Raw genomic sequence first — 27,245 nt, 5'->3', positions numbered from 1 at the left:
TTCTCAGAAATGCCACCTTTATTGTTAAGGAAGTGCCAAAGGCATATAAGGAAAGAGTTGCATTTCTAGTACCTACCTTTCATTGTACTGAGGAAAAGTGGCTTTTAACTACTTTTGTACGGAAGTCCCATTCTTAGGGGCATAATATTACAGCAGCTCTGCAAATACCACAAAAGAAACCCACAAATGTTGGGAATTAGATTATATACTTCTACTTAGATCAATCCATTGTGAGTGTATGTATAAACCTTTCCTCTCTTATTCCATCTACCACCAAATTACAGCCAAAGGTTGAGTTCCTATCTAAGCCTGGGAACATTTTCTTCTGAGGTTCAATATCATACTTGCATTTAGGGAGGTGGTCCTCCTGGTCTTTGAAAGCATTGATTTTGTAACTATATTCACACAGTTCCTTACAAGTGTATTCAAAAGCTGTATTTTGGAGCAGCGAGAATTTCAAGCAAAATAGAAATTGAGGGCGGCAGTTCCTGGCAAGCTCCTGGCAAGTATGTAGAAATGGATTCTGCTGTTCTGTATAATCTGTGTATATTTTTTTTTCCCTCAATTATACTGCACAGTTACCATCACTGTAACCATAGTGATTCTTTGTGGATCTAGGTCCTCAATGTTACCTAGTTCCTTCCTGGCTTAGCAAAACTGTGATTAAGAATACTGTGTGATCACCTTGGTTATAAGCTCGAATTGCAGCAGGCCCCAAACCTGTTTTTTTTTTTTTGTTTGTTTGTTTGCAACATCACAAACTATTTAGAAGTGTTTTTGCAGCTGCCTGTGCAGCAGAGAAGGCCGATGGCATACCATACCGTATCAGCAAAAGCAGGTTGAGGGAAGTGATTAGAACAAGCTGCCCTGAGAATTTGTGGATGCTCCATCCTTGGAGCTACTTCAAACTTGATTGGCCAAGTCCCAGAGCAGCTGACATCAACTGGTTCAGTTCTGAGCAGGAAACTGGACTAGATGACCTCCAGAGGTCCCCCTGTGATTCTGTGATAAGGCTCATCGTTACGTCGTGGGAGAAGCTGGGGAAAAAGCAAGTGCTGCATAAAGGCCGTGCAAGACTGTGCTAGTAGTTTTATGCTTACAGCAGTAAGTATGTAAGCCAGAATGAGCAGAAAACTTCATAAGCTTTTAAGTATAACCAAAAAAAAAAAAAACACCACCAAAAAAACCCACCAAAACCTCAGCATTAAATTTCAGTAATTCCCACATCAGTATACCACTGATTTCTTCTCATTGCTTAGAGAATTAAGGAGAACTTGTGTGTTTTAAGTTAGGGATTTCCTGCTTTTGAGGTTATGTGTGCTGGAGTTATGATAGTTGTCTTTTGAAAATATACTGCTGAATGGTATTACAGAAATGGATATCACCAGCTCAGATTGTTTTTTGTTTGGTGGTTTGTTTTTTTCTAGAAAGCGTGTATATTTTTGTGTTTTTTAAAGAACAAACTGCAGTTACATTGAATGGTGTAATAAGGTACAGCGATGGTGTCATTTTTGTTGCTGCTGCATGTCTTTTGCTTTCTTCTCTGTTTTTTAACTTCTGCAGTTTGGGAAAAGGGACAGGCAAGGTTTTGGTTCACGGACGATCTGTGTTAGTCATGGAGAGTCCACCTGGGCAGTAATCACAGACCCACCATTTAGGTTGGAAAAGACCTGTAAAATCACCAAGCCCAACCATCCACCTAACGCAGCAAGTCCACTACACCATGTCCCTAAATGCCACGTCCACACATCTCTTAAATATCTCCAGGGATGGAGGCTTCACCACTGCCCTGGGCAGCTTGTTCCAATGCCCACCCATGCTTTCCATGAAGAAACTCTTCCTGACATCTACCTAAACCTCTGCTGAGGCAACTTGAGACCGTTTTCTCATGTCCATCACTTTTCACCTGAGAAAAGAGACTGACACCTCCTCTCAGGTAGCTGTAGAGAGCACTAAGGTCTCTCTTCAGCCTCCTTTTCTCAAGACTAACCAGTGCCAGTTCCTGCAGCCACTCCTCTTAAGTCATGTTCTAGTCTCTCCACCAGCTTCATTGCTCTTCAATGAATGGGTTCAAACTTCCTGCTCCTCCAAGCAAGGTCTGTATTTATAGCTGACCTACAGTGGGCCACCCAGGTGAACCCTTCCCTTCTTTACTTTATGGATGGGTAGGTCATAGATAGGACTGAAACTTTTGGTTAGTCCTACTTCAAGAATTTTTATTTCTTTTAACTCCTCCCAAGATGATGTAGATTTGTTTTGGTTTATACAGCCTTCTGGAGAAATAAGCACGTAGCTTGGAAAGAAACTTCTCAAGCTCTCTAAAAAATAGACTAGTTGCACTTACTTCCAGAATTGTTTTTTTAACTGTACTGTTTTCATTGCATTTTGAAAATTGTACTGTTCCTGTCAATATCCACATTCACAAACCAACTTAGAGGGGAAAAGAGCCTCAGACCCTGTAATGTTTTGCTGGTGAGCTGAAAGTAGTTCTGTAATTGATCGTAGTATCATGATGAATGTAGTTTTCATAATCTGTTAATTTTTTAAATTATTTTTTAAATTTTTACCAAATACAGGATCTTCTAGAAATACATTCACTGGAGAATTTCTCACTGTAGAGTGCAATTAAATACATGCTTTAATCCAGTGGGATTTATACTCAAGCTGAAAATGATTCATGTATTTTTTCTTTTTGCGGGTATAGTTAAGATGTTTCAGTTTCATCCCAAATGAAGCAACTACTAGTGCAAGATTTTACGAGGATCTATTTCCTTTAGATCACACTTGCTTTATGCCAACATCTCATTTTTCATGCTGTATGAGTAGAGTGCTTAGAAGAACATCTTTGAACACTGGTAGTACCATGAGCCATAGTAATTTGTTCTGCATACGCATGAAAGCTGTAATCATTGTTTTATTATAGTTTTGAGAGCCAGGTGTTAGGTATCTTTGTTCCTTCTGGTCCTATACCAAAGCAGGAAAAATCAACTGTGTTTTGTGCTTTAAGTTATATGCCAGTCATTGTTTTCTTTTTGTTTGCATCACGGAAGATTCAGGCTTAAAGCCAACAGAACCTGAGTGCGGTGACATAAACAAGCTCTAATTAAGTTAGAGAAGGAGGTCATATCTCAGAGAAATAAGCTGCCAATTAGCCTGAATGGTAATCCTGTTGCCACTGAACGACCAAATGCTGAAAACTGACGGTTCTACTGAAACTGAAGAAGGGATGAGGATGGAAGATGAGGAATAAGGTTAAATGGCATGTAGAAAGAGGGTGCTTAAGGGATTTCTGATGTAGAATTTTATTTCTGCAACAGCTATTCACGTAGTAGTGCATTTACACCCAATCCATTAGTTACGTTACTTGAAACAAACCATCTTTCCTGTAATGATGAGGGTGCTCAGTATGCTGTAATCTTGATGTGTCACCTGAGAAAATGGTCTCTAAAAGTATGAAATGTAAAAAAAAAAAAAAAAAGATCGTTAACCTAAAAGCAGTCAGAAATGTTGCTTAATACACTTTAAAGAGAAGATCTTGAATTCAGCTGGTTATAGATTAAGATCAATACATTGAAAACAATTTATCGGTTTACTGAAAAGGTGATAGACCAGACCTGATGGGAAGAGAAGAAGCAGAAAATCTTACCTCCCTTTTTAAAAGATCATAACTGTCATTGCACTTTCTATTTTTTCCTTGCTCTTAATGTATGGACAAACCTACTTAACCTACTTCCCTGCAAGCTGTAGCTATCAAACCATCAGTGATTACAGTCAAGCAAACACTGCTGTTTGCTTTTTCCAAATATAAACTGTTTTGTGGCCTCACGCATCAATTAATATGAACTTACATTACTGAATAACCGGTCTTATAAATCAGATGGTGCCTGTGAATGGTTACCTACTGGAAACTTGCCTGAGGGCCCCTTCTTTGCAGGCTGTTCAGGATGCTTGCATCAGCGAGGAGCTGGCATCACAGTCTAAGATAGCACGCGTTCCAATAAAGCATCTAGTTTATATTCTATTTTTTTTTTTACAGTTACTTGTTCAAATGTAATGACGAATGGTAAGCGTAGAGGAATACTGTGTAACTTGTCTGTTGGTAGAATGAATCTTTGATTAACTTTGCCATGTTAAAGTGGTCACTAGATGGCCTGCTAGCCTAGCATTTCCCTAACATTCATTCAGTTTGAATTCCTCTTGTTTTAAGTACCATTTTTGTGTCTGCTAGGGAGTCTAGATTTACTAATCCTACAAATTATCTAGATATTTAACTCATTAAAAAATGTAATGTGCCATAATCATATTTATGTTGCACTTTATTAAAATAAAATAATCTATGAAACAACAACAAAAATAAGCCCGTCTCAAGCCATACAATCTCTCTGCTTGCTCTAATAGGAGCTTAAATGGCCCCAGATTAAAAGTGTTATCAAGCTTTTTTTGGCTGTTTCTTCCACTTGGGTAGAAATACCAGTGCTGGTGTGGCCATGGCTGTGGTCGTCACTGTTCTCTGCCTGATTCTTTAGGTAATGGTGCTGGGGATTCAGCTGCTTTTCCAGCAGGGCTGGATTGCCTGCTCTGGTTTTATGGCCTGCGGTCCTTCAGCTTTGCTGGGGCTGCCTTCAGGCTGTCTGCATCCCCACAGTGAGGTAGAGGGGTTGTTTACAGAAAATGCACGGTCAGACCTTGGCTGTTCCCATTGTTTTGCCCATCAGTGGGGCACTAAAAGCAGGATAATATTTGAACAAAAAAAAAACCAACAAGCAACAACAACAAAAACCTTTTAATAGCCACATTTATGTAAAGCTTTTGATGGTTTGTAATGCTAGAACTTTATGGCATGGTAAGAAACTAGGGTCCAGAGCAGGATCTTATGGGAAGCAGCATAATGTGGACCCAGTCACTATAATTTGCTTGTGAAGTCTGCGATTCGTAGCAGCAGGCAGTGCTTTTCTTTGGTTCTGGGCTTCCTGCTACGGGGAGGTTGCTGCAGCATTGCTGGGCTGTAATTCTGCTTCTGTAATACAGGGCAGGTTTTGCCTAAATTGCTATCTAAAATAATCACTTCCCAGTTGAAGTCTGATATGTAATGGTTTAACTTTTCCATACACAGTGCCTCCTCTGAGTGCTAGTTTTTTATTTTTCTTTTATTTGTCTTTGGAGACACCAACAGTGTAAGGGCTAGCTAGACTCACCACCTCTTTACATTCCTGCCGTTGTTTTGTCTCCCAGTTCCTTTCATCATCCTGCTTCTTTGACTTTCCAGTGAGGTGGTGCCTAACGCCTGATAAGTGCTTGGATAAATGCTTTAATGCTCCTGGGCAAACTTTGCCTTTCCTATAGGCACGCCCCTTTACTATGGATTGCAAATATTGGAAGAATAAAAAATAACTCCTTGTGCTCTTGTTACAGGTTTATGTATACTTTGCTCTGTGGGTGAGCTTCCTCCTCCCACTCCACTTCCAACAGATTTGCTTTACAGAATTAACTTAAAACCCCGTTTTAAAAAAGAAATATCTGCCATTTTTCACTAATGTTTTCCTACTGGGTATCACTGGAACATTGGACTGGGTTTTGATGCTTGACTCAACCCTCTGTCAGGAGACTCTTCAAAGTTTTATCACGGATGACCTTCCCTTCTCTTCCCCTCTCCTCAGAAGTGTGCCTTTATCCTTACGAGGGGTTTAAGGATCTAGAGTATAGTGAAATGAGAAAGTCTTGAAGGTTTTATTTAAAACCCATGGAGGAAGCTCCCCCACCTTTCTTTTTCCAATATAAAAGTGATATTCTGTGGTATTTGGGTTATAATTAGGACACTGGAGTTATTTTACTAGCTGTAGGTGACACATCCAATTTATACTTCTGTATTAATGACTTTCAGTTTACTTCCCTATTACCATTGCTAACACATCTTGTATAATCAGTTACTTAATTCTGTAAGTTTGTTCAGTCTCTACAACATTTTTTTTACTTCTTTAGCATCTATAAAAGCACACACTCAACCTTTCTGCTGTAGCGAATATAGGCATTAATCAGTCATAACAACTGCACTTAATTCAGTAGTTAAATATTTACAAGGTAAGTGTTATAATTGTATGAGGTACTTTAAAAAAAATCTTCTTGCCAGAATGTTTCACTGTTACTACTCAAGCCAGCAGCGTTGCTAGCCATATATCATAATCTTGGATCATTGTTGTTTTTTAAACGAATAAAAATTGCTTGATGCACATATTCTTGGCACAGAGCAGTACAGCGTAGAATTTTACTTCTTGACCTTGTGTTTAGTGTCCAAGAAGCACCTGGACCGAATGCTAAATTCTGATTATTCCTTTTGTACAGGACATTGTACCAGTGGATGCCTCCTACGAGGTGAAAGAGCTGTATGTGCCAGAAAACAAGCTGCAGTTGGCCAAAACTGATGCGGAGTCTCTGTTAACCTTGGAAATAAATAAGGTATTGTGTGTTCAGTTATCTCAGTACTGAAGTTGAAAAAACAGACTGCTGCTCAGCAGAACTGTGTATAGTCAAAATACCTGTACTGGTTACAGATTGTAACTTGATAGGCTTTTCTCTCCTTTTCTTGAGAAACATCACAGCATTTGTGTTTTCTTCCTTTGCTTTTTAGAAATAACAATTGAAACTTCGTAAGTAATGCCTGGTATTTCAAATAGTGTTACCTAGTTAATCCTAAGCATGGTGATTAAATTTACAGTGACTTTTTTCCACCCTCGTCCATAGACTAAATCATACCTTGCATACCTTCTACGGATAGTTGTTTCTAGAAGAATTTTCAGCTTACTTTCACAAATATATATTTTTTTAAATTGTAATGACCTAGAAATATGGTGGAAATCAGTTGCTGCTGCTTCATCTACTTGTTGGTAACCTTCAGGTTAAAGTAGTAGCCTTATATATAAGGCTTATACGGATGCAAACTTTTCAAGGTAAGGGATCAGGTACTTAGACAGGTAGGCGACCAGATCTAATTTATTAGTTTTTGTTTCGTTTTGTTTTCTGGTTAGAATGAGTTCATGCTACTTTTCTGGCTTCCAGCAGAGAATACTTGGAAAAGCATGGATCAACTTAATTGTTCTTACTTCGGTTAAATGCATTATTTTCCAGTTTGGAATTTAATTAGACAAAGCTGCTTCTGGCTGTTTATCTGTTCTTCCTGGTAATCTTTTTTTTCTGAAGAATTAGGTCTAAACACAGATACAGTGCATGAGTTTTTTCACTGACCTTAACAGTATTATTATGAGCCAGCAGCGTGCCTGGCAGCTGACGACATTTGGGTTGTCCAGTCTGGGGAAAAGGATGCTGAGAGGTGACCTCACTCTGTGTCATTCTAGATTCTTTTCACGTGTATCTGTAAAACTATATATTGCTTTGCTCTGGAATAAATTTGTAGGGTCACCATTATTAAGTTTCTGTAGCATTGCACTCTAAATTGCTTCCCATCTAGCAAAACAAATTCTTTCTCCCTCTACTCCTAACGAGGGGTTTATTAAATATCAAGCAAGTATATAACGTCAGCTAGGGAAGAAAATCTGTGTTAGGCTTGTCTCAACATAAATTAAACAACGTAATAAAATTAGTCATGCTTTTTACAAGAGAAACTTGCACAAGTGAAGTCAGTGGACTTTGTCTTTTGTCAAAGACTCTTGACCAAGTCTTAGTAATGCACGTGCAGAAATAATAAAGGCCACACACTGAGTCATGGTGCGACTGTTTAAATGGTAAGGAAGGAAGTTCCCTGTAAGATGATGCATCTTAAACTGAAATAAGTACTAGTCCTGAGAGAATTTCACTTCTGGATTTTCTCACTACTTTCTGCAATAAAAATTTCCTTTCTAATCTGTTTTAAGATTTAACCTGTTAGTATTCACACGCCCCCTCCCCTCCTTATTCTGATATTTTTGTGGTAACTGTATGTGGTGTAGGTTTTTGTTGCATTTATTTTTTAATAAGGCAAGATAACCAAGAGCTTAAAATAACTGCAGTTCTCCTTTTTTATTTAAGTCGAACATTTTCAAACATTTACAAATGAAGCACTTTTGTGTGTAACAAAATGATATTTGATGTTAAGTGCAAGACTGAAAAATAGCCAAAGTCACAAACAGTTTTTTTTTTTTTTTTCTTCTGGAGACTTTGAACTTTTTGTGATTAAATGGAAGATTTCTTGGTGTTATAGTCTTACACTGTGTTTTATGGATAAATCACGTTCTAAGATAATTACCATTAAATGTGAGCCATCGAGCAACAACTTTTATCTGCTCTGTTTCTTTGCAAGGTGGATATGCAATGGGTGCAAGTGCTGGCAGAAGGCTGGGCAACGCCCCTGAATGGCTTTATGAGAGAGAGAGAATACCTACAGTGCCTTCACTTTGATTGTCTCCTTGATGGTAAGATATTTCTGTTAGTAAAACTGGGGAAATTAATCATATTTCTAATCATATTAGAGGAAATTAATCATATTTCTGGAACACTGTTGATGCTTTGCTGTCTAGTGATGGTGTAGTGACACTTTTTCATGTTTCTGCACAGCCTGAGCTAAGAGAATAGGGTACTAAACTTGTTACTTTTAATGTATTTATTCTTTTTATTCCTATCACCATATTAGTTTGAAAAATCAGTGCCTTTCCTTTTTTGCCTTCACAAATTATAATTTATATTTTGGAAATGTTTTCACTTTTGAAAACATTTAAACCTGAAAGCCAAATTCCCGATTTGTTTGGAAGGAATTTATTTTAGAACTTGAAATTGCGATTTAATTTGTTTAGCTCTGTGAGGAACAGCAAGAGATCTGTTCTTCAGTAGTGATGAAGGAAAGGACAACGAAGTAACTTGCATGCTAAGGTTGCAAGTATGAAATCAGAATGTGAGAATGGGCTTGTTTATGTACAATTGTCACATGCAATTGAATGACTCTACTGTAACAATTACCCTATGATGATTTAAACAAATATATTTTATTTTGTATTAGTAATGGGCTAAGAATGAATATTAGTTAAGGTAGCTGACAAGTGATATCATCAGGTTTTAAAATTTGAGTTTGATTCTCTGTCATTTATTTGGTTTATTCTTCTTAGAAGACTGTTTTATTCAAACCTTTAGGGTTTTATTGCGCGCTATATGAAAAAAGAGATAGAAGGAAACAGGAAGACAGGAATCTTTACTGTGCTACTCTTCTCTTACTGGAGACCAAATAGCAGGAAAAAAATGTCACCTGTCTTTCACTTCTATGTCTTTCACTTCTTCTGTTGTCTCCAAACTTTTCCAGTTCCTCTTTTCAGAAGCCTCTGAGGTACTATTGTACCTACATAAGGGCATCCAGTTATTTTGGAGCATCTCAAGTTTGCAATAGCTTTTTGGGCTACTAGTTTGGTTTTCATTCCATTTGCCCTTCTGAGTGTCAAGTCAGATGCGTTGTACCCTGCAGTTGCTATGCATTTAACTGCTAAAATAGCTTGTAGCTCCTGCCCTGTAATCTTCTGTAAATCAGATTTTTCTATAAGGTTTGTAAAGCCTTTTATAGATATTTCAGATATAGCAATATTAGAAATTCGTAAATTTCTCTTGCAGGTGTTTTTAATACCTCTTGTGGTGCTACAAATAAACTATGAGCTATGAAAAATAAATAACAATAAGAGGGAGACAAAATACCTGCAATGCATTTGTCCTTTGGGCCTTAAATGCAGTATTCACGTAGATGGACTTCTGCGTTATGGAGATCAGTGCATGTGTGCTGATATTCTCACCTTAAAGCTTAACTTACCTGAAATAGTCTCAAGCTGATGCTATTTTCCTCTGACTTTAAATAAATAAAAATAAACAAAACAACAACAGAACGTTTCACTTAACTGTGTTACCCCCGTTTCCAGTTAGTTCATTGGATGAAGATGGGTGTTAGAGATACTTATTGTTGCAGTCTCACAAAATTTTAATAATTCACCACTTAGAGGTCTCTTCCCAGTTGGAAGTGCTTATTTTCTTGCTGCTAAAGCAAGAGGTTTTTACTAATCATCAAAGTTGGAGTGGCAAATTGCCATCCCTGTGACTGTTGCCAAGCTCAATTTTATGATCCAGTTGTTTTGAAAATAACTGGATGGTGAGACTCAGCTGAGGAGAGGATATGAAGCACACTTTTTCCCTTTGAATTACAAAGGAAGGGAGGTAGAAAGAATTACTTGTCTTTTTTCTCTTATCCTTTTCACCCAGTTTCATTGTTTTTAACTTCCTATCATGCTTAAGAGTATGATTGAGAAGGTTTTAAACTATGTATTGCTTAAATTATGGGCAAACCAGCCTTATTTAGAGCCTGTCTCCACTGAAGCCAATAGCAAAACTCAAATTACCTTCAATGGGCCCATGACTTTTCTCCTGGAGAGCACCCAAGAGTTTTGCACTCTGTTGTTAAATCTGTTCTTATTATAATTCAAGCAATTGTATGATAGTTGCAGTATTTACTCCACTGGTTTCTTAAATCTTACCCTTATAGTCAAGAAAAACAAGACTCCTAGCATCTAGCAGTGAAGTAAATGTTTAAAAAAGAGGACCATGTAACCTTTAAATTCAGATACATTGGGTTGTTTTCAGAAGTTAGTGGCTGGTAAGCATTCAGCTGAACAAACTATGCAAAATGTCTGCCTGATTCAACTTTTTTTTTCTGACATAGATACACACTTGAGTCTGCTGTATGATAAACTTACAGCCTGGGCTGTAACTTTTTAGGAGGTTAGATTTCCAAAATGTAATTGATGACCACTGCTGTGGATAATGGCTTTTTTTCTCTCTGCAGGGGGAGTCATTAACCTGTCAGTGCCTATAGTGCTAACAGCTACGCAGGAAGACAAAGAGAGGCTGGATGGGTGTACAGCAATCGCACTCGTGTATGAGGGTCGCCGCGTGGCCATTCTGCGTAACCCGGAGTTCTATGAGCACAGGAAGGAGGAGCGCTGTGCCAGGCAGTGGGGAACGACGTGCAAGGAACATCCCTATATTAAGGTGTGTGTTTAAAAGTTGAAAAGCTAGTCCTGTTACCTGCCCTGTCTGCGGACATCTCAAGTTGATGTATGTGACTGGTGTATTTTGACACCAAAACTTCTTGGAGAAATACCTAAAACATCTGAGTGGAAAAAAAGGTGCTTTTTTGTGTAGTGCAGCTGTTGAGTAGTCTATACTCAGTGTGAAAATCTGATGTCCATAAGTACCCATGAAGTGAATTTAGGATGCAGAATCTACGCTACAGAGGAGCGTAGTGCCTAGGAAATTTATCCCCTGTGGACCCAGATGGGTCATCAAAGCTCCTTAATAGGTGGACACATGCATCGCGGAAGCAAGAAGACTTCTTTTCTGCTTGTATGTGGAGCACGTGAGAATTGCCTGATTCAAATGCCCTTGAAACAAGCACCCTTCCTGGAGAGTTTGTAATTTAACTCTCTGGGGAGTTACTTCCCATCCGTTGTGCTCAGTATGTTTTATTATCTTGACCTTATCTGTATGTCATACTGAAGTATTTTAATTGTATCATTAATTCTAGTGTTGTTGAGTTTAGTTTTGAAAGATGATATAATTGTTACATTATAGTTCTGTGGAGCCCATAAATATGGTTCTTTTCCCATTTCTGTCTCTATAATATCTCTTTGTTTACGTGTACAACTTAAAATCAGATAAAAGGAAATAAACCTCAAATTATGAGCTTGCAATTAAAAGGGAAAGCCTTTGATGTTTTCTAAAAGCAGCTGTATGACTGATAGTTATACCTGTCTGAAAACTGTTTTTTTGAATTCTTAAAAATTTTTTATTAATGTGTAATGACATCTTTCACCGACGGAAGCTTTACAACTCCAACCATACAGTTAAGAGTATATCTGGAAAAGGACCCTGCCAGATACAAGTAAGAGTATTCTGGAAGATGTCCTCTGTGTTCTGTGCTGATGAACGTAAGACTACCCTTTTATTGAAAACTTAAAGTAACACAAATGTAAGAAATGCTAAGAAAATCTCATGCAGAAAAGATTTAAATGACTTCTTATCATATATTGGCAATATCAGAATGACACAGCTGATACTAATGTAGAAGATGAGAAACCATCTTATGTCTGTACTGGTGTGTATAGTGGTATCGCAACAGCATATCCGTGAATATGTGCTTTATAGTATCATGAGAGCACATAAATCTTGTGGCTTTTCTGAATTCATCAGAAATCCTTGGGTGCCTGAGAGCTAACGTAGTGCTGATTTTCTCGTCTTCATGTTTTTCTCATGCCTTTCCCTCACACCTTGGTAAGATGTCAAAATCTGGCATTTTCTTGGGGAATGGTTTGGTGACTGCAGCATCATTTAGCTCCAACAGCAGGTCCTCTATCTCAAAGTAAAAAAAACAACAACCAAATAACCAAAAAAAAAAAAAAGAACAAAAATCACACTAAATTGTAACATCTTGACTCGTGGGTTTGGTGCACACAAACTCTTCTGTTGTATCAAGGAAGTTTGTCATCTCTAAATGACATCAGGCTGAAAAATGACTGGAAGTGTATATGAAACTTGAAGACAAGAACAAAAAAGCCTTTCAAAAGCAATGTGTTGTCAAAAATCACTCAGATTGTTGATTTCTATGGCCATTGATAGATTATGTTAGGCAGCTTGCTGTAAGCTTTTGATAAAGGGTGAGGTGTTGTTGGAAGATATTCAAAGAATTGTAGTGAGCATACAATACATTTTGCTGTGATAAAGTGCTGAAGTGAAACAAATCCAAAAGCTGTCTTACTTTAAAGATCTGATTTTATTCATAAATCGGATGAGTAAATTAGAACTGTTTTATTTGATATGTTATTGCTGACCAGAACCATGTGAACTGCTGCATGATACTGGAAGTGCATTAGCTTTGACCAAAAACTGTAAAGCATCCAGCTTCATTCTACTCAGTATATTAACTTTTCCAGCCAAATTTTTTTTTTTTTGTTGTATAATAATGTTGGTTAAGAACATGGTTTTCTTGCTTTTCTATATATTGGAGGAGATGGGGGAAAACAATAAGTTTTGTTCTTTTTAAAAGAAAGGCATAAGTCTGCCATGGGTTAGTGGCTCTCTTCTGCATCATGGCATAACATGTTTGGACTATGTTCCAGTGATTTATTTTATTTTTATTTTTATTTTTTTTAAATATTGGTGCTTGATTTCAGACTGTTAAATGCAATTAACTTGGAACTCTCTCTTTTGTAAATATTGTTCTCCCTTTGTAGTGGCCTCAATGCTCAGAACAAGTCGATAAGCAATCCCAGCATGAATTTTTCATTTCTTTTCCTAGATGGTTATGGAGCAAGGGAACTGGCTGGTAGGTGGAGATCTACAGGTCCTTGATCGTATCTATTGGAATGATGGACTTGATCAATACCGTCTCACTCCAGCTGAGCTAAGACAGAAGTTCAAGGAAATGAATGCTGGTGAGTAATCTCTTGTTGTTTTGTTTCTTCCTACAAAGATTTATCCAAACGCCTGCTGCTTTAATACTGCAGGGACAAGCCTTGTTTCAAGGATAGAGAATCTCAGTGCTCTTTTAAGTGGTATTCTTTGCCTTTTACTAGAACTAATTTTTGTAGCCTCAGGTACTATCTTGCCGAAATGCACAAGAGAAGATGGTAACCCCTGAGGTTCTGATTTTATCTTTCCATGCACACTAGACATGTTATTAATGCAGGAAAAGATAATGTTAAAATGTGGTAGAAAGTGATTTAAATATCAACAGATTCAACTTGATCTATAGAGGTATGGCTGAGTGCTGAGCTTTCATGCTCTTAAAAATACAAAAACCTGTTTTCTGGATTTCACAGGCTGTGTGAGGTTGGAAGTGACTTCTGGAGGTCATCTCATCCAGTCCCACTGCTGAAGCAGGGCCACCTAGAGCTGGTTGCTCAGGACCACGTTCAGGCAGCTTTTAGTATCTCCAAGGAAAGACATTCCACAACCTCCCTGGGCAACCTGTGCCAGATTCAATTCTGTTTGACTTTAGCTTCCCTAGCTTCATCCCTCAATGCTCAGATGTCTCTGTGTTCTTTCCAGGTTATGTGTCCTACAACTCCTGATAAAGTAACTTGCCTTCCTTATCTTTTGTCTTTTTATTTCCTCTAGATGCTGTCTTTGCATTCCAGTTACGCAACCCAGTGCACAACGGGCATGCGCTTCTAATGCAGGACACTCACAAGCAGCTTTTGGAACGTGGCTACAGGCGCCCCGTGTTGCTCTTGCATCCTCTTGGAGGCTGGACAAAGGAGGACGATGTTCCTCTCATGTGGCGCATGAAGCAGCATGCTGCGGTGCTGGAGGAGGGGATCTTGAATCCAGAAACAACGGTGGTGGCTATATTTCCTTCCCCCATGATGTATGCTGGACCAACTGAGGTAAGTACGTCAGGAGTTTAAATCAACAGCAGCAAAACCAGAACCTTTTGCTGGGGTGCCTAACCCCTCTGGTAGTGCACTAAAATATTTTGGTTTGTGCTGTGCCTGACATTCATGGGTGGTGCTTTTTTAGTGGAGAGAGAAGACTAAACTTACTGGGAAATCAAACTGTAAAAGATCCCTCTGTTATCAACCAGAATGTTCTGTATTGAAGGATTTGGTTTGGAAAGGGCAGAAGACAATGTTGTTCTCATGCTCGTTTTCCTTAGAGTTAGAAGGGCATGACAATGAATTCATCTTTCCTTCTTTTTAGGACCTGTTTCAGAATTAATTCCAAGATCAATTACTGCATCTTGCGGTTGTCCTGAATGTTCAGATACTTTAGTTGATTACTGTTAAGTGAAGAGTGTGTATATTGGAGGGCTATACACAAATTAGGAAAAAAAAAATGCTTTGTTTATTTTTTGGCAAACATAATTTAGAAAGAATTATTTCAAGGCTTTTATATGAAATAATTCTTTGGCAACACTTTATTTAAAAGCTAGGACTTGGGTTGGAACCCCAAGAGTTTGTGGAGGTTCAAATTCTGACTAGGTTCAAGTGGTTAATTCTGTGGTAGCTTTGTGATAGGTAGGAGAATATACTGGTGGAAATAAATTAGACAGAGGGCACTTCCTTTCTAGTGGCTGTTTGATCAAGCAGAGCTTGCAGTGCCTTTCAGTCCAGAGGAGGAACTGGAGTCCAGATCCAGTTGAGCTATGTGAGTGAGTTACTGCAGGGAATCTTGCAATGTTCCCCATAGACCTTTTCTGAGAATTCATAGAAATCTTTTATTTCAGTCTCATACTCAGGAACGTATGAGAAGGAATTAAATCCGCACTCCTTATTCTGGATAGAATAAGAATTTTCTCCAAACCTCTACAGTATTACCTGTGACCTCAGAATACTGCCTGTCAATAATGTGTATAGCCAAGAAATAAGAGATTGTTCCTTTAATCATTTTCTGTAGGTTATGTAAAAGACATTGGTACCAGATTTATTGCTGTAGTGCAAATGACTTGCAGAGCAACAAGCTCAGTATGGCTGTCAACAGGATGGACACCTTTCAAATTGTGAGATTTCAAATGACATGCTTCATAAGCACCAATTTAGTGTTTTTCTGTTTTTAGCATTCCCAGTAATTACCTTGAAAGAAAAGAAACAGTTCTACAAGGAAAATCATGTATCAGACTGTAGTGAATTTAAATCTTTACTAAACCATTACAGGTAATTTAGTGTTGTTGAGACTGCTTTAGGATAGCAGGACCTAAATCCTCAGTTTAGGATGTTGTTCCAAATGCTGTTCCAAACACTAGTAAAGTAAGTAGTTTTTTAAGCATCCTGCTATGCAAATGAAACAGGAGCGTGGGATGTCTTAGCTGTAAGTTTGGTGATTCACATAGTTGATTCTTTGTTCTGGTGTGGCTCCACAGTGAAAAGAATATCTGTTTGATTGGGGGGGAAACAGGGTAGTTACACAATGCACACATTTTAAAGGTCATATTTTTAACTGTTTTCTTTTAACCTTTTCCCTTGTCTGTGTTCTAGGTTCAGTGGCACTGCAGATCACGGATGGTTGCAGGAGCTAACTTCTACATTGTAGGGCGAGATCCAGCAGGAATGCCGCACCCTGACACTGGGAAAGATCTGTATGAACCAACCCACGGTGCTAAAGTGTTGACAATGGCCCCAGGCCTGCGAGCACTGGAAATTGTACCCTTCAGAGTTGCAGCTTATAATAAGAAAAAGAAATGCATGGACTATTATGACTCTGAGCGGTAAGTCGTGTTTTAGTTCTAAAACATTTTGAGCAGCAGCTGCCTTTTCTTCCCCTGCACCCTCCAGTAAAAGAGTAGTTTTTAACTAGTTTTATATAGCTAAAATATACCAGTCTTCAGAGTAATTTTTAGACCACTGATACAACTTGACTTCAGCCATGATTTGGGTGCAGTTCCACAGCACAACTTACCTGATGCAACTTGAGTTGCCGCTGGAAGCTCCCATTTTCCTCCCAGGTACTGGATTTTGTGTAATTCTGGAACAAGCTGGCACAAGTAGCTAGGTCTGCAGGAAAATATTATTACTCGTTTTAATGGAAGGATTAGCTTTCTGCTGGTTTATCTTCCTAAATATGCTTGCTTGGTGTCAGGTAAGCATCAGATGTGATGCAAGAGAATCAATGGGAGAGTGCAGCAGGGAGAAAGAAGGTAGTGGACAATGTAGTGGCAACTAGCAGCTTGCTTAACAATTATGCAAAATGGTGCCCTAAGTCCATTGTGTGACCCAGGAGTTTTTAACTGGCTTTTGTTTTTATGATTTAGTTACAGGACAGGTAATTTTGTCTTCTGACTATCCCAAGATTTGCATGTGGCATAACAGAGTCCAAAACTTACTGCATGTGTTGCTGTGGTGTCAATGAGTGGAACTGGAAAGGAGATTTGTCATTTTAGTTTAAACCTCTTTATTCAGATTATTGAAACTACTTTTAAGTCAAGCTGCAGTTGAAGTTAGTACTGAAATACTAACTGAAATAAATAACTGAAAAATTTTCAGCCGCTTATGCTACAATTATACAGAGTATAAGTCTCCAAAGATGTCACTGGCTTGTGGCAATCAACCAACATATTTTGTTCAGCATCTTGTGTTTCTCACAATTAATTATACTTCAGTAGATACTGTGCTGGCTTAGCCTTAGTCGCAAGTTATGTGAATACTTTATATTTCAGCAGTAAATTCCAAGCACCTGAACTGGCCTGCTTTTATTTTTGAAAGCTGTAAAGTGTTATCTTCTCTTGCACAACTAAATCTAATTTTACGGTAAGTTCTTGCATTGTTTGGAAATAAGAAGCAGCAAGACAAAGGCAAATTTGCTGAAACCTGACAAGAATTAAAATAGCTTCGCTGTGTGTTACTCTACAATGTCCATATGTGTTTGGAAATTTGATGATTTACTACACTGCAGATGTTTTGAAATAGAATCTAATCAGGGAGGCTTATTTAGCAATTGCAGTTTGCTGATGTTGTTCTTCCTTCCTCCTTCCTCCCATTTAGGCAGCATTCCAGTATAAGGCTTCCCTCAGTGCTCTGAAGCATCTCTTTGGATAGTATTGCAACCGGGTGTCTTTTTTTTTTTTTTTTCAACCAAGTGTAGCTCTGGGTAGCAGCATCAGACCAGACCTACAAAGTGATGCAGATGGCACTTTTATTAGAAGGAATACAATTAGAGGGAAGGATACTCCTAACATATGACATGAAAGTCTTCCTACACTTACTGCCTCATAGACGGCTAGCTGTTGAATACTTCCCTACCTTTGTGCCATTCATTATTTGAGATGTGCCTAGAAACCCTCATTGCTGTGCACAATAACTAAATCCTGATGTAAATTTTGCTAGTTTTGTCCCAGCTTGTATACATTATACCATAACAGTCAAAAGGCTGTTGTAGTAGATACTACGGGTATTTGTCCTGTTTGTTTATTGTCCAAGTGATTAAATAGGTTGGTTTGAAAGATCACAGAATCACAGAACTGAAGGGGTTGGAAGGGACCTTGAAAGATCATCGGGTCCAACCCCCCTGCCAAAGCAGGTTCCCTAGAGCAGGCTGCCCAGGTAGGCATCCAGACGGGCCTTCAATATCTCCAGAGAAGGAGACTCCACAACCTCCCTGGGCAGCCTGTCCCAGTGCTTTGTCACCTTCACCATGAAGAAGTTCTTTGTCATGTTGGTGTGGAACTTCCTGTGCTCAATTTTGTGGCCATTACTCCTTGTCCTGTCCCCACAAACCACTGAAAAGAGGTTGGCCAAATCCCTCTGTCCCCCACACCTCAGGTATTTATACACATCGAGGAGATCCCCTCTCAGTCTTCTCTTCTCCAGGCTGAACAGCCCCAGGTCTCACATCCTTTCCTCATAGGGAAGATGCTCCAGGCCCCATACCGTCTTTGTGGCCCTCAACTGGACACTTTCCAGGAGATCCCTGTCTTTTTTGTACTGGGGAGCCCAGAACTGGACACAGTTCTCCAGGTGAGGCCTGCCCAGGGCCAAGATAAATACAACAAGACCAAAGTGAAAGAGTTCTGCTGGTGCAGGATAGATTTGATTTAGATCAAGGGGAGTAAAAGTGTACCTCTGGCATTAGCCAGAGTAAGTGATTAAAAACTAAAACAAACAAACAAAAACACAACAGCACCTCTGATAAGAGGTTTGCCTTTAGTTTGAGGCTTTTTTTTTCTGTCACTGTCTTGGAAAAAAAGCTCATAGAGCTGTTACCATACGGCTTTACCTTGCTGCTGTCAGCATGCAGACCATTTGTCCTGTCGTTCTCTGAATGCTGTTTGTAAGCTGCAGGCTGGACTGGAGTGTGGCAGCAAACCTCTAGATGGCAATGCAGATGCATGCAGGCTCGAAGAGAAAACCATCCTTGCTCCCGCTCACCAGAGGCAGAACACTGTGGTAGGCTCCAGACAGAGTTAGAGCTTGGGTGGGTGCAGCTGGCTGCATTTCAAGATAGTCTGTAATGCCAAAAACAGGGTAGACTCCTGGACCATGTGGTGTTTGGCTCTGTAAGGAGAATGGCAGGGAACAGTGGGTTGTCTGGAAACATGAGTGTCAGTGGTGCTGGAGCACCCTTGGGTATGAAACAGTCATGTTCATGTAAGTCTTTCCTGAGCTCACCACTTACGTGGTGAAAACCACGATGTGAAAATGTGGGGAAGAGGGCTGTATGCATAGAAGCATTGCTCTGGCTTGTTTGAGGAATGGGTAACTTGACTTCTGTCGCATCTAATTCAATTCCTTGAGGCTTGGATAGTTGACAGGCAATAGGCAGTTCAAGAACTTACATCACTGACAGAGGCATGGAAGTTTATTTACATCAGGCATTTACTATGTGGGTTTCCCCCAGACTGAGCTGTAGGTGAGCTGCATGTCTTAGCTGCTGCCCCCACGACCTCCCGATTTTACAACAGGTATGTGTCACGGTGCAGACGTCTGAAGACCACCACAGATTTTAAATCCTAGTTCTGGGCCTGGGAGCCTTAATCTTCTGAGTTCACAGTTCTTGTCCTGTGAGCAAGCTCAGGCCTGCCCCAGAGGTTCACCAGGAATCTGGTCATCCATAGGGCTACATCACCAAGCAATGGCCAAAGGGAGCTTTTTGGAATGATGTGTGACCTGTGTGTTGGTAACTGCAGGCAAAAGGCTGAAGTCTGTCAGTTCTTTGTCATTTTCTCTTTGCTGTGCCATTTCCACCGTGTTGGTGACTCAAGGGAGCAGATGTCAGCAGGCTGGCAGCTGGGTCCTGAGATGGAGACTGCTGTGAGAACAGCACTCATTCTGGTTCCTGGCTTTTCTGAGATCCAAATTTGGTAACTCCTTGTGCCTTGGTAGTCTAAATTCAACCACTCCTGAAACAGAACTGAATGTGGATCAGTAGCTGAAGATGGCCAGGCATGTTTTGGAAATGTTTACAGAGAGAACTGTAGTTACAATGGAGACCTTCCAATGAACATCTGATCTGAGAGCCACTATCAGAAGCATAAAAAGTAAAAACAAGAACCCCATAAACAACTACCTAATGCTGAAATCTGTTCGGAAGAAGTTGGTATGTTTCTTCAGCCAAAAAGGCCTCTCAGTTACCACAAACAAGTGTAGTTTGGGATTGGTGGCTTAGTAGTTGTTTGGGTGAGCAACAATTCCTAATTCTTTGCTGAAGACCAGTCCTAAAAATGCAGCCACAGACTGCTGCTGAGGAAAAAAAATAATTAAGAAAGGAAATTAGTCTGACAATTCAACACAAAACCAAACAAAATACCCAACACACGTACAGCCAAAAAGTAATTAAAAAAAAAAAAAGAAAAAAAGAAAAACCTCCCTGCAGTGACTGGAAAAAATGGCTTTTTTTTTTTTTTTCCATCCTTGAAGAAAACCCATGAGAGCACTTCAGCTAAAAGGAACCCATAAGAAAGGTTACCGTAGCAGGCTGTTCATGTGCTTCGTGAAATGTGAATGAAGCATGGGTATCTGAAGAGTAGTGATGATTTTGACTTTAAAAGTCCTGGGAATAAACTATGAAATACAGTTGTCATTATCTGCTTGCATACAATCAAGTCATACTTACAGGTAGCTGTTTCAGCCAAGCACGTACTGTTCCGAACTTGTTTGGTGTGATACCTGATTTTAAAGTGGCAGCAAGAGGTTGAAATGGGCACGCTTGGTTGTGCACCTTAATTTAGTTCCCTGAAATATTGCTTCACAGTTAACATTAGTATATCATTTAGGATACATTAAAGCACCACAGCAGCTCAAAATACCTAAACCCTTCTGCCAATCAGCAAGCCAAGTAGAGGATTTGCTTTCCTTATGATGTTATTAAGCACATAGGTTATGTTTCGCTTTCCCACAGAGTTTTTTCATAACTGGTTCGGTGTTGAACCTGGTGGGTACGAGCTGGTTCGCTCAGCATGGCAGGGTGTTCCCCAGACATTCATGCAGATTGACATGACAAAGGCTAACGCTGTAGGGAACAGTGCCCTGCTGAAGTGCTGGTGTAGGTCACAACTTGACACTGCTAAGGCAAATTTCAATCCAGTCAAAATCCTCCTGAGAAGCATTATAAGCTTGGATTTCACCTCCTGGCAGATTATGTTCAGGGAATAAGAAGGTGGAAAAGGAGAAGTGTTAAAAGACTGAACCTGAGATAAAGAGGTCTGTGAATTGTCTTAGGAAGTAATTGGATCTGAAGGTTTGCCAGCTGAGTAGAACACGTTTTGAAGTCCCAGCAGAGCGAAGTCATGTTATTGCTCTATTTCTATATGTTTGCTTCCAGAAAACCTGTTTTAATGAATAAGTGAAACTGCGAGTGCACGGGTCTTTTCTGTTGTCATGAGTCTTGATTTTACGAGTAATTTCCTAAGACCCTCAGATTCCCACTAGAGACATTGCCCTCCGCAGGGAATGGGAGTTTCAGGGAGGTCATTTGCATGGAGCCAGATACCCTAGGAAAAGGTTAGGGCTCCCCAGAATCAGTGTGTTTGTACTCATCTGGCGGGAATAGCTGGTACGAGGTAGTATAAAGAACACTTATAGGGAAGAGACTTCTTCCCAATAAATGATAAGCAAAAATCAGCTGTATAAAATGCACTATACTTCGATTAAACCTTTAAACCTGTAAGGAATAATTGCCGTAGAGGAGATTTTTTTTTTCCCCCTTTGGTTACTGTATTAAAGTACTCTATGGACACCTTGAAGATGCAGCAGAGTCAAGAACCTACAGGTTTCCTACAGGACTGTGGGCATCTACATGCAGTTGTTTCCTACGTGCAAACTGGTGATAACTTGCTTGTTTTATTGTAAGAACTACGAGCTTGAAGTCAGCCTTGAGCACTGCTCTTAGTGATTAAGTTCACAATGTAACTTTGAGAAAGCTTTTAATTGTGTAGGCACCAAATATTACATCAATACCAGTCAAACTTGATTGATAGTAAGAAGTGAAATCATTTTTACAGGCATTTACTTGTTTACAATGTGGCTCAAAGAAAGCTACTTCCAGCAGCTACTGAATAGAAATTTGAACGGCACTTAAATCCCGTGCTCAAAAAAAAAAGGCTGAGTTGATTTTCACTGAGATTCATTCCAAATTTTACTTGAGAATGGGATTTGGATGGCTGTTGTGTTTAATTCCATAACAGCTTTAATGGTCAAACATTTCCCCCCACGCACTTTCTATTCTGCTCAAGTCCATTTTATGCTGAGTAGCTCTCAGTTTCCTCAAAGCTCACCAGACAGAATTACTGGAGTCTTCTTTTTGTCTTCTTTTGTTAAGAAGTAAGTCACATTTTGTTTTAAAATGCTTGTGTTTCATACCACGTTACAGCATTTCTACGTAGTAGACATAGCACTTTCAGATACCCAGGAGATTTTATTTTTGCCATTAGTGAAGGCAGTACTTAGGTGCTATTTATTTCAATAACACCTAAATACCGGGGAAATTAAGCTGGAAACTTGAACAGAAAATTGAAAAGGAAGGAATTTACAAAAAAAAAAAAAAAAAAGGAAAAATGATTGGACCATTTAAATGGAGGGTGTATATTGCCAAAGCTCCATATTGAGTCATCTTAGGGATTACTAGTTAATGTAATTTTTAAAAGTGAATCCTATTTAACAGAAGTTTGGGAAGGCATCACTTAGTACTTGTGTACTTTAGAAATGTTTGAAAATGACTATTTAAGCAATATTTTGTTATGCTGAATGTAGTATGTTTCTTAAATGACCCTTATTAATGTTTTTCTGTCCTTTTTCTAAGGCTTCTCTAGATTTTCGTAGTGGATTTTTCTTTTTTGGGTGGTTCTCTATCCCATCCTTACAGCTGCTTCTTGCACAGCAACAACTATAGATAAGAGGAACGTGAAGGAAATGGGGACCTTATTGAAGCAAACTTCTATGGTGCACGTAAATTCATTGCCTTGGTCCTGTTATTTCACATGTAGGGCATGGAGGAATTTGAGTCTTTCTGCAATCTTAATGGGCAAGGAGGGAATAAAACAGACAATGTAGTTCTGGTGTTTGGATCTTGGGGTTGTAGAAAACATAGCGAAACTTCATAGCACTTGCTTTACTCTTATCTTCCAGTCATCTAAAGGTTTAATTTTTTATTTTTTATTTTTGCTAGAAGATTAACCAGGCTCCTCATTTCACCACACAGGTTTTGTAGAAACAGTTCTTAAAGAACTCAAGTTACCGTCGAGCGGTGTTAGTGAGCACCGGGCATCTCCACACCAAGGAACAAAATGTAGAGGTGTTCTTAATGCTGGTGACATTATTCTTTCTTTGGTGGGCTTGCATCAGCTTAAAGTTTTTATTTTTGTGTAATTTATATTTTGCAAAATTGGAGCACAGTAGGGTTTTTTGCCTTGTTGTTGCACTTCAAGAACCTAATTCAGAGATCGCTCTCTGAATTAACAGCAATAAGAAAAGAGCACGTATGGCACTGCTGCTGTGTAGATGCATACAATCCAAATCAAAAAGTTATGGGGTTAGTGGTTTTGTGAAAGGGAACTGTGGAATGCTTTCTGCATCTTGCTAACTTCCATACCCTACTGAGCATAGCTCAGCACTTAGAGCCAAGTTCTGCCCTCTGATGCACACACTTGGCTCTTGTTTCTGTCTCAGGCATGTGCATCTGAGATCAATACTTGGCTTTTATTTCAAACAGACAAGTAAAGAATGAGTAATGGATACATGTTGCAAATTGAACAAATGGCGTAAGTAAAATTGCCATATTTAATTTAAGAATAAATCATTTTTCTTTGGAACACTTGGTAGGATTGTGGCACTCTTGTCTTGGTTTTACTGTCTCACTGTTGTGAGGAGTAGGAGTTGAACTTGACTGGAACTTTTGCTGCTTATCACCACTTACCTGAGAAGTTGATTTTAATTTAGGTTGTCCTGTTAATGATGATCAGTAATCAGTGATCAGTTTACTTTTTGTTCTGCAAATTGTCCTTCGTTATGAGATCTTCTGCCGTGTTGTTCTTCCATTCCCTAGTGCATTGAAATGATCTTCTTTAACCAGTACTGCAACTGGTGGACTGCTGGGCTGCTGCTGGGGCAGAGAGGGTGAGGGTGCAGAATAGGATGGCTGCTGTTGTTGACAGAGAACTGAGACAGGAGGTGGAGGAGAGAGTTGTCTCTCAGCAGAGTTCCTCACGGAGAGAGAAAGCCAGGCTAGATGAAGGCACAGACTCGATCCAACTCTCAGAAGATGAGTTGGACTGAGCTGCTAAACCTCAGGAGTTACCTAAGCTCTGTGTTGTAGTGGGTGCGTAAAGATGTACTGGCACTGATGGGCAAATATCTGGAAATAAGTTGCTATCAGATTATACTTCCAAGAAGAACTTCCAGTAAGTTATCAAAAAAGCAGAATTGTGAGCAACTTTGCATTCTTTTTAACTATTTTTTTTTCCCTCTCCCTACCTGTTCTTTTCCCTCTCTCCCCTTACTCCCACCCCTATCCTCTCAGCCACGAAGACTTCGATTTTATATCAGGGACCCGCATGCGCAAGCTGGCTCGAGAAGGACAAAACCCACCGGAAGGCTTCATGGCTCCTAAGGCTTGGACTGTGCTGACAGAATACTACAAATCCTTGGAGAAGGCTTAGGCCTCTTATGAACCGCAGATCAACATTTGACGCCTGATTTATTTACAAGAAGGGGACCACACAGTCACCGTTCGTGTTGCTTTGTTGTGGTGTCGGTCAGGAAGTTCTTCTCTGAAAACAGACTCTTTCTCCCTAACTTAGCATCATTCTTTGCCTGTCCTTATGGGTTCTATTATGTCCTGGCACCTAACTAGCTGCTGGTTTTGATGTCTTTTATTACAGTTAATATTCTTGCAGTAGGATTCTTAATTCTTGTCTTTTTTTTTATTTTATATATATATATATATTTTACTGCCTCTGTCCTATGAATTCTGCAACTGTTAAATAGATGCAGCTTTTTTCATGTTATTTAAACTGCTGGATATTTTCTGTTTTCAGTAGTTTGTAGGAGAAAGTGTAATAATTAGACCCTTAACTATGGATAGGTGCTCAAGAAATGGAAAAAATCACAGCTTTAAAATTACTGTTAAAGGTTACTCTATTATTCTCCAGAAGCTTTTAACATTAATTTTTCAGTACTTGTAATTAAAAAGCAGAGTTCTTTATGCAGCATAATTAAACTTTTTTGCTTTCTTTGTTAATTTTTGGACTTCATTGAGTTATCCAATAGTTCCCTTCTGCTGTGGACCTGTAAAGATGACCAAGTAATGAGTAAAAAAGAAAAACACTTTACTCTTTTAATTGATAACTAATCCATATTTTTTTTTGTGCTTCTTGCCTTATGTGTCTATAGGGAATGTTTTATCCTATTTGATTTCACTTGCCAGTGTTTGGTTCCAGCTACAGTCATTCAGGATGAACTTAAAGAAAAAAAAAAAACAACAAAAAACCAACAAGAAGTATGGCACACTGACCTCAAATTCATGTTTAAGAATTATCACAAGAAAAACTGAAGTCGTTAGATCATTGCAGTTCCTGTGGTAGAAATGCTTAGTCCTGAAGGTGAAGTATCTGTTTTTCAACATCTCCAATGGCAACATAAGGGCAATCTCATTGTTTTCCATGACAGACAAGGCATATTTGCTTCTACTAGGATTCCTCAAAAATCCTGAAGGTGGTTAATTCAGTATGTGAAGCATTAACTGCTGGAGAAAAACATGAAAAATAGAAAGTAAAATACTTCCCTGAGTACACAGTAATACTGATCTGTTGGGATCTTTTCAAGTATTTGCAGGTAATCAGTGGAACAGTCATAACTGTTCTTAGCCTGTTCACTAAGAACTTCACGTATCCTTCTCACAGAAACTTATTTTTCTGTTGGTAAGAGGTGTACAAAGGACAAAACAAAATGGTTTTCAGAATGAGGAAACTGGCCTGCTACAGAGCCTGTATGAGGCATGTTCATCTAGATTTTTTTTTTGGATGGTGGGAGGTTGTAATGAAGGGACCTGTGTAATGAATGGGATGAATAGTGCTTGCAGTCTTTGGTTATTTGTTCACAGTAATATTTAAGACAAATGCTTTGAGAATGACTTCCTTCTCTTTTCCTCCTCTGTCTGTTTGAAGAGACACAGAGAGTAACTTTTAGTGGGATTTATACCTCTGTAAGAGGCAAGAAAGTAAGACGGAGTTGTGAAAAGACAGAGGCATGTTCACCAATGAACCGTGACAACTGAAACTGTTTTGGTAGTGTAAAGCTTACTCCTCCGGAATCGCTGAACAGATTTTCTTCAAATTTGGCTTTGTTTTTAGGTTGCATCAATTTACAGGACACGCAGAATCCAGAAGCAGAAGTCATTGCCTATCTGTGCAGGTGTACATGCAAAATAGCAAGCTTAACTATGAAGGTGGACAAGAATTATCAGCTGGTCAAAAGTGAATTGCTGTTGAAAGTTGGAGTTGAGACTCTTTGCTGTCAGGTTTGATTCTGAAAGTAATTAGGATGAAAGATACAAAAAAATATTTTGGCAGAATGGCGAACAGGGGTGGAAGTGTGCACAAGTAGATGTTTTATAAGTGCTGCTTGTGCTATATGAAGTCTGGACAATATGTGGAGTGGTAAGCACGAATGTTGAGTCATTCTGTAAAGTTAATTGAGAAGCAGGAATGTCTGCAAACAAATTAATACAGTGATAAAAAGCAGATCTAGTTTTCATACTTAACTCTTTTGATGCTGAGGCTCTGTTGTTATAGTGCTTCTAGAAAGCATTCCTTGCAATGCTGGGTATTAAAGAAGCCTTCAGGTTTATTCTAACTTATTATTTATTCTAAAGCAACAGCTACAGCATTCCCAGGGGAATTTCCTGATAAAGAACAAGAGCATCTGGTCAATTTGTGGGCAGAACGTGCTCTGTACAACAGCAGTTTTCCCGTATCATGAATGTTTTCATTGTAGAATGCTGATTTTTCCTCTTCTGTTAGTGTCTTCTGTAAGAAAGTTGTATTTTACATGAAAAAGCTACTCCAGAAATGATTCCAAAATGTTCCCCTTCCCTCCCACTTTCTGCCTCTGCATTGGTTTACACTGCATTACAAGTCACTTTGGTTTACACTGCATTACAAGTGGTTCTTTACCTGCTGCTCTCACACAGGATAATTTATGGGTATTATCCATTGCTTTTTGTAGGGTCCCAGGGTGATTGCTGACTTCTAACTGATCATTCTGATGTATTGGGCGTGTGAGATACGAAAGCAATAACACCCATCCATA

The 27,245-nt window shown here is 39.1% G+C and overlaps 1 protein-coding gene across 2 annotated transcripts in view; it reads left to right on the top strand.

Moving 5' to 3' along the window:
• Nucleotides 1–25,176, top strand: part of PAPSS1 (3'-phosphoadenosine 5'-phosphosulfate synthase 1) — a 42,271-nt gene extending 17,095 nt beyond the window's left edge. For both annotated transcript variants that reach the window (XM_068681935.1, XM_068681936.1), the window contains exons 6-12: nucleotides 6,340–6,453; nucleotides 8,291–8,402; nucleotides 10,799–11,004; nucleotides 13,310–13,445; nucleotides 14,131–14,399; nucleotides 15,987–16,216; nucleotides 24,457–25,176. In XM_068681935.1, coding sequence (XP_068538036.1) covers nucleotides 6,340–6,453; nucleotides 8,291–8,402; nucleotides 10,799–11,004; nucleotides 13,310–13,445; nucleotides 14,131–14,399; nucleotides 15,987–16,216; nucleotides 24,457–24,595 — 1,206 coding nt within the window. In that variant the 3' untranslated portion in view covers nucleotides 24,596–25,176. The remainder of the gene's footprint in view (nucleotides 1–6,339; nucleotides 6,454–8,290; nucleotides 8,403–10,798; nucleotides 11,005–13,309; nucleotides 13,446–14,130; nucleotides 14,400–15,986; nucleotides 16,217–24,456) is intronic.
• Nucleotides 25,177–27,245: the final 2,069 nt, after the last annotated feature.

This window comes from Anas acuta, chromosome 4, assembly GCF_963932015.1.
Source record: "Anas acuta chromosome 4, bAnaAcu1.1, whole genome shotgun sequence".
NCBI lineage: Eukaryota > Metazoa > Chordata > Aves > Anseriformes > Anatidae > Anas > Anas acuta.
Note: the sequence above shows the minus strand (reverse complement) of the source record. Positions and strands in the feature narration are given on the sequence as shown.